The sequence below is a fragment of the Battus philenor genome, unplaced genomic scaffold, assembly GCF_028537555.1.
Source record: "Battus philenor isolate CCGP_79_NKW_IND1 unplaced genomic scaffold, ilBatPhil1.0.hap1 SCAF_29, whole genome shotgun sequence".
NCBI classification, from domain to species: domain Eukaryota; kingdom Metazoa; phylum Arthropoda; class Insecta; order Lepidoptera; family Papilionidae; genus Battus; species Battus philenor.
In genome coordinates, this window is record NW_027181692.1 from 2,238,610 (window position 1) to 2,252,828 (window position 14,219).

The following is a 14,219-nucleotide window of genomic DNA, read 5'->3' on the forward strand; positions in this document are numbered from 1 at the left end:
TCCATGTTAATTATGGAGAGAAAAATAAAAATAGCAATGAAGTTAGTAAAATCAGTATTTTTATTAAACAATAAATACTTTTTCTGTACCTACCATAAACTGTCTCTTCGTCACATTGAAATCTTGTAATAATTCCTTGTTTATTCTTAAGATAATAAATAAATAAATAAAGCGATCGCTCTGAAAGAACTTTAATTTTTTTTTTACTTGGCTTTGACTGATTAATAACTAATGGCAGAACAAAGTGTTTAGACAGCGAAATCTGTTTAAAATCTCTTAAGAGATCAAGCCTGTCAAAAGCCAGCTCATTTCTGAAATAGGCTTCTAGCGTTGGTAGGTGTACTTAAAATTTGGTTTTTTGGCAAAGTTGATAATTGACGGTTAATTCTCCGTATGCCTGCACGGTTATCAGTGTTTAATACATCAGTGTGAGAGCTTGTTGAGAAAAATGGCAGGTAACTTAGTATGCAAGGATAATATTTTTCGTCCAAAAAATTCATGGTTAGCAGAGCAGGCCTGTAGCTTGGCTGTATTCTAACGGTAGCTTTGCCGTGTCATGTACAAGATTGCACCCTTTCTTAATCGCACGGCATGATAGCTGTACGGTTGACAAAACATGCCGTGGACATGGCATATTCGCAAGAGATCAACCGTATTTTGTATAACTTCCTAATCAATTTCAAAATAACGGCTATAAGAATTAAAATGGTTTCCCAAATCCATTCGAAAAATGAAACAATTATATTCCTCTACGACTTTTATTAATACAAATATTCCGAGTGCTAGTTTCTAAGAAATTACAATTTGTCCTTTTAAGGAACTACCAATTACACATTTATTATACATAAATATAAATAGATACACACACATACACCATACAAATATTATCTTAACTACACATCGATCGCGTTAATTATTCTCAAAAATATAATTACCTTAAATATGAGAATCTAAAAAATTTTTTCACAAATTTTATGCGTTCATATCTAAAATGAACACGTCCAAATTCTTGTGCCCTTTTTGATACAATATGAAGATCTATGAAAACGGAGACGGAAATGTTTATAGCAATTATGGCTAGTTTCTAACCGTCATCTGTTACAATGACAAATGTCATTATTTCCCAAGATATATAAGAAGGTATTTGTATATTTTAAAAATTGTGTGTACGTTAATTCCAATTTAAGTTTTTAGTTGCACCCTGTTATCAGTCTTGAGCTTGTTAATAATATTAAGATGTTAATAGTGTAATTAAATAATATTAAATTACTTAATCGGCGTTAGGCATTAGGCACGAATGGACGTTGTACTTAATGCAGTTTTATCATTTCCAAATTAACAGTTTTCAGAATATATTGTTTAACTCGAATGAATTATCGATACCTGTTTATTTATAGTTATTTTTCGACAATCGGATACATTTGACTTAGTAATGACTTGTTTTTTTTTTAAAAGATGTATAAAAAGTCAATTATCAAACCGCAAGTATGCACCAGACGTTATAATTTGTCTAAAATATTGAGGGTTTACAACACTACACGAAAAGTAATTTATTTTTTCAAAAACGTATTAACTTACAGGTATATTTATTACTTTTGAAGTAATATAAATTGACTCAGTAAGATACATATAAAGCCATTATTGTGTAATACTACCACATATATAACATATGAAATTATTTCATTAATATTGCTGATATCGATTATAGCATAACGTCAATTTTTGACATCTAACTTAAAAAATATATTCATAATTCTTTTTTTTATTCTTAAACTGGCGGATATCAGAGAATTGCACAAAGACTTGGATCATGAATTAAAAAATATGTATATATTTATAATAGAACACAAGTGATGAGAAAGCACAAGATGGACGCAAAAAAAATATAATAATTAATCGGCTTATAAAAGCAAACCTATTCTTTAGTTTAACATAGACATGAATCTCGGAAATCCCCGAAATTCTATTTTTAGGCGGAAGAGTTAGGGTCAAACTAAAAAAGTTTGCATTGCATTTTTAGAAGACCCCCGTGTTTTAAACATTAAATATAGAATACTAAATCATTTAAATATCACATTGTGGAATCACATGAATAATTAATTATCCATAAAAATAATTAAATGAGATCATTAAGGCGGTAAAAAATACCGTAAATAAAAACCGGTTATGATTGGCGGGTAATTTTTAAATAATGATTGAATAAAAACCGATAAGGTTTTAGTCGAGGCTGTAATGGTAGAATATTGTATTTAACTGCCTTTTCGTTTTAATGTGTATTGCCTCAGAATCTCTATCTTTGCGTATATATACGCGGCAATTATAAGTCCAGGCGAATTCGAAATTCGGAAGCTGGCGGGCCTTCTGGAAGATATCGCGGTAAGTTGGCGTCAGGTTCTCTCTGACGAATACCCTCTTATTGTCATCCGCGTAACCAAGTGTTGCCATCTTCACGCCGCGATTTTTTCTCATGGTTCGCATAAGCGAATTCTTCACGGCCTGATCGTTGAATATAATTAAAACCGGGCGTGGATTCGAGCAGCTTCTCTGATTGTTAGGGCCTATACGGCCCACCCACTTGATGTCTGTCGCTGTTACAGCGACTTCTAGCAAAGTAGCTATGCGTAGAACTATCTCCAGGAGTTGTTCATTGTCATGCTCGGTTAGGCCGTGAAATTCCAAATTTTTGACCCTCTCGAACTGCTCCATATAGTGGTTGCGCTCTTCAAGAACTGCAACTCTCAAATATAATCCGCTCACCAGGTCTCCTACACTTTCCAAGTCTAACAACTTCGCCTCGATGATATCAATCCTTTCTTCGAGATTTAATTTTGAATTTGAGCCCTCCTTGGACATGTCCTTTTTTAATGAGTCAATCTCCTTGCGAAGGTCTTTAATGTTGCTCACGATGCCTTCAGTGTCGATACGGGAATTTGAAGCACCTTTTGATTGTTTTTTGTATTGGGTGATTCTGCAGAGGTCGCAACGCCAGTTGTGCTTATCTCGAGGAGTGGACCGCAGACCAGCGCACAATACATGCCAATATGCCGAACACTTGCAGCATAGTAGAGCCGACAAATCTTCTGATTTGATAGCTACATCGCATTTAGTACAATTCGGCATTGTAAAACACGTTAATTCAGTCGAAAAATAAAACAGAAACTTGTCTTATATTCGTTCAAAAAATCGCAGAGAATAACTAAAAAAATGCAGAATGATATTTCTGCAATTGTAATTCACTAAATTGTTTACTACTCCAACACCGTTTGGCTACATTACACTATAAACACAACAAAAAACCTGCTACGGCACCGGGCAAGCGATATCGACTAATCTGACATTTTGTTTGGTTTGTTGAATATAGCTCGCCCCTGGTTACATTACCTTTAATTTTCTATCCGTATGATCTTTATAGGAATAAAAATAAGGACGCCGACAGAGGTAAAATAACAGAATTAGATATACATATGTAGGATTTACTATGCATTCTAGTGATGTACTCGTTTTTTTGATCGATTCAATTCGAGTTGTTACCTATTAACTTAAAATAGGACCATAGCTGAACGGCTAAACAGACAATTTATTAAAATTTAAGAATAGTGTCTATTGTATTATAATAGAAAAATATTTTATTTACCAAAAAATTCATTGAAAATTTTGTAGATATGTAACACAATACAATTCTTACATATTATTTTAAATACAATTCTGAGCTGTCAAATAATCAAGTCTATTGAACAAAGAATTATGAATCTTCATATTTTTATCGCACCAATAGAGATGCCGAATTGCGGAAATTGGGGTCCGCTAAATCTGTTAATCCGCTAGGACGGAAATCATATTTTCAATGCATATTTTACACAAAACCTCATGTATATTTAGCGTGCTTAGTATTACAAATTAAATAAAATAAAAACATAAAATACTTGCATAAAAACTAACTACAATTATAATGATTGTAGTAGTAATCAATATCTGACTGTCAATAAGTTAATCAAAACATGTTTTTTTTTTTTTTTAAAAAAGATTAAGTTGAAATGTTTGCTAATAATAGATATCCAGTTTCTTTGATTTATCGCATACTACACGAATGATAACAGTAACGAATCCGTGCAAGTGTTCCCTCTATTCACATTAATTCAAATTTAACTATTAAAATGTCAAATGACAATATTTTGATAGACACTATTAATTCACGCAGATACATGAATATTTAGATATTTTAAAATGTAGTAAATATTGAGAAAGTAATGGTTGAACGTGTAGCGTGCATTCTCCGTATTGTTGGCCATTACGACAACAATTCTTTTATGTTTAATCATTTTTAGAAAATGTCTTAAGATTTTATGATTGTTTACTCTTGTGTACCATTTTCTTATAGTTGACAATTTAAAGCCCCTTGTTAAATTTGATATTTTGCATTTGTTAAATTTTGTGTGTTAATAAACACACTGAAATGTAAAATATACATACTCAAAATAGACGTTCTAAAACACTTGCGAGCGCTATGAATGAGAGTAAATCTGAATCCTTGGGGTATTTATAAGGAAAAAATCTTCGTAAAACTCTCAAGCTTATATGATTGATCATACTTTTATATGGAAAGCGTATAAGTAAAGTGATACATTCTACAACATATATTAAACTAAATTCGCTAATATCATAGCACTGATTTGTGCTGTAGAATCGATACATTTGACTGTACTTAATTATCGAGTTGTATAAGATGAGGGACCTGTCACGTCACTAGTCTCACTGATAGTTCGATGATCGTGTTGTGTTCGTATCGTAATTGTTTTTCCTAACAATGGTTGTTATTTGTTGTTAAATTGATAAAACGGCCTGTTTCTGTATGAAACATAGTATAATATATTTAATTCATAATGACAACGGTGAAAAACAATGGCCCTTTGATAGATCCAGCTCTATGTAGATGCTGTAGGGCAATAAAAAAATGTAGATTGCTTTCTGCTGAATACACTTGGATGGAGAAGAAAGAAGTTTATGCAGAGATGGTTATGGATTGCTTTGGAATTGTGGTGAGTTTTCTGTATGGATAATTTAATTTATACCATATTAATTACGTCAGTGAAGTACATACCTCCTGTGGAGTATTGCTTCTAAAACAATTGTTTATTTAAAAGTTTTTTATAAATTATTTAATAACTTTATTCCCATCTTTCTCTTTAAAGAAACAACTAATTTCTTAATAATGTTTTTGAAAGTGAGAGAATATGATTTGAAAGTATTTATTAGTTCTATGTCCTCTTTACATAAAAGATCAAACAATTTATTATATATTTTCTTAGTTGTAATAAAAGTCAATAAAATCGGAATTTGTATGTAGCACGAAATTATAACAGTAGAAATAAAAATTATTGGAGGAGATGTATGTACAATTATATACAGATGTCCCAAGAATTTAGATGAAGCTGAAATGGGATGCTAGGGAAAGTAATCGAAAATTAAAAACTAAATTTGAAGCACAACTTTAATGATTTGTTGATACAGTAATATAAATAAATGAATTTATTACCTTGACCTGATTTACGGGACAACTTGTACAAAGTGAAGAGACAAACATACAATGATAAGTGTTGTTTTATTTGCCCTATACAGTGAAATAAATAATTTAATTTCCCATCTAGGTCTCTAGCTTGGTTGAAATAACAAAATCAGATTGTATTATACTAATCACAATAGCTGGTTGTGGTTAGGACATATAGTGAACACATTGCCGGAATCTTAAAGACTTGCAAGCTAAGCTTAGGATGTCTTTACAAAAAGTGGACAGACAACTTTGTTATGGTCATAAGGAGACTAGATGCAGGCTGCTTCCAACAGGTCTTATTAGAAAACCTATGGGGAAGGCAAATGCAATAGACTTTCTATAGCTATCAACTCTAGCGATAGATATAGCTATAGATATCTCATTAGTTCTGTAATTGAATCCTAAACCATATGAGCTGGGCAGCATTCTGATCATGTGAATTAAATAATGTGATAGCCAAAGCCGAGGGTATGGAAGGCGACTTGGGATTACTGCAAATACGTCTAGATTTGGCACCCACAGTGCTCAGAATTTATATAATGGAAGCAGTTTATACCAATATAGACAGCTTACAAGTGTATTGATACATATTATGTGATCGTATCTTCAGGATTAGGTAAAACACCTTGGTAACTTCGCAGCACCATAGTTTTGATTATTTTTATTTAAGGTTAAAAATTAAGTTAATTTTTTTAAAGGTATCTTCTAATTGAGCAATTTTTAAATAAAACCAGATGGTAACTCATAACACAACTTGTATACTTTGGAAGTTTGTTTTTATATACCCTTGGAAAACCAACTCCATCAGCAAAAGATGTATATTGACCACACCAGGAATAATCTCTGATGTTGTTGTATACTGAATGAAATTATAATGTAGATATTGTTTTTTGCCCAGGTAATAGGAATTAATTACTGTGTCGGCAAATCATTTGATGCCTATTCAGTCATCCGCTTACACATATGAGATCGCATAGATAAAATATATTGATATTCATGAAGGGTTATTATAGTATATATATATTATATTTCATTAAGTTACGGGAAGGTCCATTGTATTTATACAGTATAGTTTTACATATGTTCACGTCATAGTGTATATGTATAAGTAATTGTAGTATGTAGCAGCCAAAGCCAAGGCTCACCAGAAAACTCTTCAGTTTTACTACCTTAAAAGAGGTTTCAGTGTAAGGACCTTCTGTGTTCTACACCTCACCTGCATAATCTTTAAATACAACCTTCCTAACAGCATACGCCAGGTAAAAATAAGATAGACTAACCATACTAGGGTTGAAAGTGACACGGATATGATACCATAAAATTAAATCAAAGAGTTCTTGCCAATATAGAGTACTAATATTGTATATTAATGCTTCCAGCTGTCACATATAGATGAAGATATGAAAGATACCGGAGTATGTGCAACATGTGTGGTGCGGTTAAGAGATGCCTGCGCTTTCCGGCAACAGGTTCTCCAATGCGAAGAGCTGTTCCTGAACTCTAAGTTGGAGGATAAAGATGGTGAGAGCTTTTTTATTTTATTTTTTAATTTTTACATGTTACCAGTGAGAATTCGCTCCTTGAACCATTTAAGTTATAAGGTCACCCGTGAGCCTTGTACAAGGTTCATCAGAAACATACCCCACCTATTGTAACTATGTATATTACTAATATAAAAAATATATGTGACATATGATAAACTTGAGGATATGTTCAACAACTTTTAAAAATCATGTAAGGTGTTTTCACTAAAACTATTTTGTCTCTGTGGGCTGGTTTCTGCAAGCAAGCGGCACTTCACTTATTTTGTGTCGGGGTTAGCTTTATTCAAGCCAAGCCAACTCCTCGAGAAATTCCAGCAGACCCTTGATCTCTCCTGCGATCTCGGTGATACGAGAAGTGTAGCCCTGTAGGATGCTACTCCCGTATGTTGAAGTAGTCCGTGGGCAGCAGTCTCGGTGTCTTCCAGGTACACCCTGTACAGAGTACTGTCCTTGTTTCATTAAAAGACCATGACTGGTTAAGATCCCTGCCATGAAGCTCAGTTGAGGGCACTACAGCCGAAGAAGGGTGCTGAAGAGCCATCAGCTTATGATCGGCATTGACTATTTTGCATGTAGACACTCCTCATGGCTTGTCCATTGCTCACTGTGTTGACTCCCAGTACTCTCTGATACGAAAGATCTGGCTTAACCCATTGGTAGTGCGATGAAGGGCTTCGGGCCGTAAACGACCACGCTAGAGCCTCTCCAGGCCAGCTCTTCTGCACCATTATGCCTTTGGAGACGCTATGATCTTTTATCCACTTTAGTGTTACAAGGTTGTTATTAGGTTCCTCCAAAGAATTTGAAGAAGAATTTCTCCAAATGTTTATTATAGAACGGAACAAAAATGATAACATCAAAAGATTTGTCTAACACAACTGTTTTGTGTTAGTCATATCTATTATGGTTTGAAGAATTTCGTTTATTGGCCTATGTTGATTTTTCGAAATAATAATGCATGTTAATAGATATTTTTTTCTTGGTTTGTGTGATTACTTATAAAATTCTTTATATACAAATACACAAAATTTAAAATTCCGTTAAATTTTAATGCATGTAGAATTAAAAAATATTTTTGTACTACAAATGAGATTTAAAAAAGTGGTGAAAATAGAGGGTTGTTGTATACCTTCTCTTATGAATAAAATCAGTATCAGGTAGTGTTCTCTATAATTTACTTCGTAATTTTAATACCTTCGATACTATAAAACGGTTGTATTTATTAATTAAATATCTTTTCTTAATTTATTTCTACATATATAAGTGTTCTTGTTACAGAGACCAAGAAAGAAATGGAAATAGATGGTATTGAATTAAAAGCTGAACCAAAGGATGATGTCAGTGATCACAATTCTGTCGATGATGGCGATCTGAATGACAGCATCGGTGGTGATTACTCTGTTGATGGTACAGAAGGTAAAAATTAATCAAAAGATTTATTTAATTTAATCTATATTTACAATATTCTAATACTTTTGGCTAAACAACTTGATAAAGATATTAATATATAATAATTGAAAAGCTCATGTAAAAATATATTTTTCTAATGGCCCCCACTATTGGAGGCCTCTCATACCGCTAAGTTATTTATAAGCTAAAGACTTTTATTTCTTTTTAATAATTACATCACTTATATTTTTATTTTTGCGCTCTTCTTCCATGCATCTTAAGATCTATCATTCTTCCCTCACATTCTAACATTTCATCTGTCTTGCCCTTTTATTCCATTTTCCCTTTTATCCGATGCCTTTCATCCATCACCTCGTTTCTCAGTTTTTTTACATTTTTTTTTATTTATATACATATTATTCTGCTTACACTCATTTTAATTAATTTAATTTTTCTTAGATTATTGACTTATTTCTTTTTATTACGCTTATCACAATTTTTGTACATAGCCTAAGAAACTCTGGTCGCATCTCATCATTCTCGATTGGCGAGGCTATAGCGTTCTCGCAGATCTTAGTGCTTAACCGGCATTTGGAGCCGACTCATAGTCCTCCGAAGGCAGCACAGTTGGCCACAAGGTGAACCACGGTCTGGTCCACGCCCGGTTCACAGAAGCACGAGGGGTTCTCCTTGAGCTTGAACCGGTGAAGGTATTTAGAGAACCCCCCGTGCCCCGTGAAGAGCTGGACCAAGACCGCGTTCACCTCGACACTGCGAAGCTCGCGGTAGTCTGAGATGGCGTCCAGGAAAAAATTTTGTGTTGTCGACGCCGTCGTACCTTCCATGTACCTCCTATTTCATTCGTCAAGCGACGAATGAGATGGAGCATTCCTCGTAGTCCGGTCCATGTAAAAAAAAATATTAGAGTAAATAAGTTCGTATATGCTTTAAGAAAATTAAAAAAAAATTGTCTTAGTAGCATGTCATGGTTATGTTAGTTCTGCACTAAGATTTGGTTACTTCTGTAAGAGAAATTCGGCTGATATGAATAGGGTTTTCGTTTCACAGAAGTGTGTCAGGGCTATTTGTGACTCGGACCCTATTGACCTATGCAGGCCTCTTTTTAAAAGACTTAAATTACTAACTCCCGCTTCTCTATATTTGTTCAAAAACATCCCTATAAGTTTTTTTTTAACAAGTGATAACAAAAGATTTTTATCGCAAAATCCTATAAAATTACAACTATCGACGATATCAACCACTCTGCATAACTTATTGTCGGTTGAAGTTGATGCTGTTAGCCCGTGGGGTTTTACAGCTTCATCAGAGCTGATGGAACTTAACACGTTCACTGCGGGCCCAATTTTGAAGAACTTTCAGCTGGTGCGGCTGAGGTCGAATCAGCCTCCAGCTGAACTTCTAGTAGTGCGGTTGAGGCCTTTTCTGCCTCATGTTCATCAATATTTTTTTTACAATATTGAGTCAATGCTTCGCAGACATAAAGAAAGCTATATTTGTTTTTGTCATTTCTCATACGGTTGAGTGTAAACAGCCGCCGCAGTAGAGAGAAAACACGAGTTTTACACGCCGCACCAGTGCAAAGTTTACCATGAGGCTGAATCGACCTCAAGCCGCAGTGAACGTGTTAAGGGTGCATGATCTTAAATCTGTATAAAAGAAAATGCAGTTAAATGGCAATAAAAATCAAGGTCATATTACCTACAGTACCCAGCGATAAATATTTCACATCAACTTTTGGAAAGAGACAATCGGTTAATTTCGGCTTCGTAGAGTGTTATCTCCGTCGCACGAAATACAAACAGTCCGGTATCTATTAGGAGCTGTTACAACAAGTATCATTTGCTTCTTTTGATAATTATTTTTATTCTTTGTATAAAATACACAAATTTTTCTATAAGTGGAGGCTTTAGGTTGGGGTATAATAAAACTAAAAAAAAAACAAGTTCACATTATTTATGTATAATGTTATTACGAATTATTTACGAAAATTACAGGTGTATGTAATAAACATTGGCGAGATTGTCTCTTTCCAAAGGTCGATGTGCAATATTTATCGCCGGGTACTGTAAATCATGTAAGAATTGCCCCTCAAATACTTTTTGTAATAGCAATGAATTTATTGCATGTAATTAAAAGTTGATTCCAAAAAGATTTATTATAGTTGTAATTATTTTAATCTGTTTTGTTTTATTAGTTATTAAATGTATAAATATTATATTACAGTATCCCGCGATAAATATTGCACATCCACCTTTGGACAGAGACAGTTGGCTAATTTCGGCTTCATAGAGCACTATCTCTGTCAAACACTACCTATGTGACGTTTTGTCAGTCATTGTATTTCGTGTGACAGAGATAACGCTCTACGAAGCCAAAATAACCGATTGTCTCTTTTTAAAGGTCGATGTGCAATATTTATCGCCGAGTACTGTACTTTTTAGGTGTTTTCTTTAGTGACTTAGGTAGTTTAATTTTGTATAAATTTGTATACCAAATACTTGTGGTGAAGAATGCTGTTCTGTTTTGACATAGTTATTAACATATAATAACTACGACATCCTGTAACCATGTTGCTAGCAAATAGATTTTATTTTATTTATTTATTTATATGTAGTGCATAAATTTATTTGTAACTCTTGTTCATTGATAATTAAACAATTGCAGATGTAAAACCCAAGAAAGAAGAAGAGGAAAAGGAATCTCTAGAGTCACCGTTTGAGGGAGATCCAATGGATAATGACAGCGATTATTCTCTATCATCGTCTGATTCGGACAAACCGATAATAAGAAAGACGAAGAACGGAACTCGGAAAAAAAAGTCTGAAAAGTCGAACAGAGCACAGAAGAAAAAGAGTCAGAAGGCCACAAAGAATAAGCAGAAAGCGAGTAAGTGTTCATATAATTAAATATTCATGTTTGTTTTGCCATGTCACTTACACAACTAGACATAAGATATAGATTTCCAACAGAACTGATTTGACACAGCCTGTATCCAGTCTTTTTTAACCTTAACAAGGTCTTCTGTCCTTGTTGGTGACATTACTGTGTTTGCCCGTCTGATTGAATCATGTAAGATTATCTCTGGTTATAATGATAGTATCCTCATAAGAGTACACCTGTATATACATTGAATGCTATAATAAGATATATTTAATAATAAATAAGAAAGGACCAATATTTAGCCACTTCCGCACATGCAGTAGTTGTCGTGCATGAACGTGCACCGCCACTAAGTTTGTTACACAGATTAGTGCTAAACACCGAGTGATTAGCACTAATCTGTGTAACAACTCCTGAAGATGCCCCGTGGAGGGGTGAAACACGTGTTGAGTGAATTTACGGTGGCGGTTGTGTAGTTGGCATTGTCTGTCGCATGGGCATTTACGAGCGGGCTGGCGGGCGGTGCACTTTCATGCACGACAACCACTGCATGTGCGGAAGTGGCTAAATATTGGTCCTTTCTTATTTAGGATGGACTTCCGCAATGTAACGCCTGAATCCATTAAATATTTAATAATATTCAGATAGAAGATAGAGTTTTTGTATAAAATCTTTTCTCTAAAAGGAAAATGTTTTTATAAATATGTTATAAAACTTTATCATGTAGGTAATAATGAAACAATGCTTACAAATAACATTTTTTTGTTATTTAAACCCTTGTAATTGTATTTACATTTTCAGGTACAAGTACAAAACAGCAGACGCCGAGAAGTATAAAACCTCCAGTGGAAAAGAAAAACACATATAACCGTGACCTGGACTGCATGTCTGAGGAGAATCTTTTCACAATAATCCAATACTCATATGTCTGTCCATTTAAAAACAGAAGAAACAATTATTACTGCTTCTACTGTAAAGACTACTATCCGAAGCCAGAAGACTTGCGAGAGCATACTGTCTCCCATGACACAAAGCCATTCCAGCTTTTAATGGGTTATAAGAAAATGCCAAAAATCGACATCACAAGAATAGACTGTAAACTCTGTCCAGCAAAAATAGACGATTTAGGAACTTTTAAACAACACATTGACCAAGTTCATGGAAAGAAGATTTATTTTGAAGCTCCCGATAAAATGTTATTATACAAGTTAACATGGAACGATCTAGTCTGTGTAATGTGCAGTGATGTCTTCGAAGATTTCAACACACTGAACACACATATGGTGGAACACTTCAGCAACTACACATGTGATATATGCGGAGTGTGTTTCTTAGAGAAACCTCGATTGGATGCCCATTTGAAACGACATAAAGACGATGAAAGACACACATGTGAAGTGTGCGGTAAAGTTTTCAAATCTAACCACTATAAAGACATGCATGTGGATATAGTGCATAAAAAGAAGGCAATTATACGCTGTCCGAGGTGTGATGAATGTTTCATGTCGTATGCGCTGAAGAATAAACATCTAACCGAGGCTCACGGACAGAAGCGAACATACCCTTGTAATTTATGTGATAAAGTGTACAATAGACAAAAGACATTGACAGAACACCAGAGAAGAAACCATCAAAAGGTTCTCAAACATCAATGTGAATATTGTGATCAGAGATTCTATCTCCCGTCCCGGCTGAAAGAGCACTTGGCTACACACACAGGCGAAAGGAATTTCCGATGTGGACACTGCGAGAAGAGTTACCCAAGACTGAAATCACTGCAGTATCACATACGTACCCATACAAACGAAAGAAGATACAGTTGTCATATATGCGGACAAGCGTTCATACAAAATGCAAGTTTAAAATCTCACATAAAGAGTCATCATCCGGAATGTGATATAGAAGGATGTTATTTTTAACATCACAACACACACAACAGTGTATAGACTTCATCACAAATATTATATATAGCCAAGTGAATCTAGTTATCGTTAGATTAGTGTAATTGTGATTGTGCGGATAAATATAGAATGTTTGAGACAGTTAATGAGTGAAAAACTTATGTCTAACTTATACAAGTGTTCTATTAACGTTGAAATCGCTTGATAGGCCCGTTAAATACCGATATCATCATTGTCATCAACATAATCATAGGATGTTCACTGCTGGATATTTGTCTCCCTGATATGTTTCAAAAAGAACCAGCTAGAAGCAACACAACCAGCACCTTCCAACAACCTTAACAAGACGAAACACTTTTTTGAAACCAGGAATGAATCCCACAATGGATTCTTCTTAGGGCTGTTAGGTCTTGAGGTAGTAACAACATGAAGTCCAAAGTAGAAGTGTGTATATTCATTTGAGCTTCGCCCATATTTATATAGAGTTAAATGAACAATTATATTTCTGTGGAATTTCCCTTTTTCGATGCGCCACTGATGATGACGTTATGTTACTCCTACAAAACTATTGCAATACAAAAAAGTAAATGAATTGTATGTATTTTGTATTGTTCTTACTTTTCCATTTTTTTTTTGTTTCTATATCGTGAGTAAATTTTTTTTATGAACTACACAATGAAATCAAATTGCATTGGTCCAATTTTAAAAGAAAACCCATTTTAACTGATTAAAACTAAGTGATGAAAAACCAAAGTCACGAATGTAGATAAAAGGGTTGCTCCAGTGGCGTAGCTAGGGGGTGGCGAGCGGGGCGGCCGCACCAGGCACCACAAGCAGGGGGGCACCAAAGTTGAAAATAATTTTTTTGATTTTTTTTTATTATTTTGAACCAAAAAATATTATATATTAACTACATTCTGTTCTGAATTTTCAAAT

The 14,219-nt window shown here is 34.2% G+C and overlaps 2 protein-coding genes across 2 annotated transcripts; one reads left to right on the forward strand and one right to left on the reverse strand.

Moving 5' to 3' along the window:
• Positions 1–1,971: 1,971 nt before the first annotated feature.
• LOC137926161 (uncharacterized) lies at positions 1,972–3,280 on the reverse strand. The gene has a single exon (XM_068769720.1). It carries the CDS (start codon positions 3,118–3,120, stop codon positions 2,218–2,220), a length of 903 nt encoding a protein of 300 aa, XP_068625821.1. The 5' UTR covers positions 3,121–3,280; the 3' UTR covers positions 1,972–2,217.
• Positions 3,281–4,767: 1,487 nt separating this feature from the next.
• On the forward strand, positions 4,768–14,167 carry LOC137926157 (zinc finger protein 480-like). Its single transcript, XM_068769711.1, has 5 exons — positions 4,768–5,036; positions 6,928–7,069; positions 8,371–8,508; positions 11,167–11,388; positions 12,184–14,167. The coding sequence occupies exons 1-5, from the start codon at positions 4,881–4,883 to the stop codon at positions 13,299–13,301; spliced, it is 1,776 nt and encodes a 591-aa protein (XP_068625812.1). The 5' UTR covers positions 4,768–4,880; the 3' UTR covers positions 13,302–14,167.
• Positions 14,168–14,219: the final 52 nt, after the last annotated feature.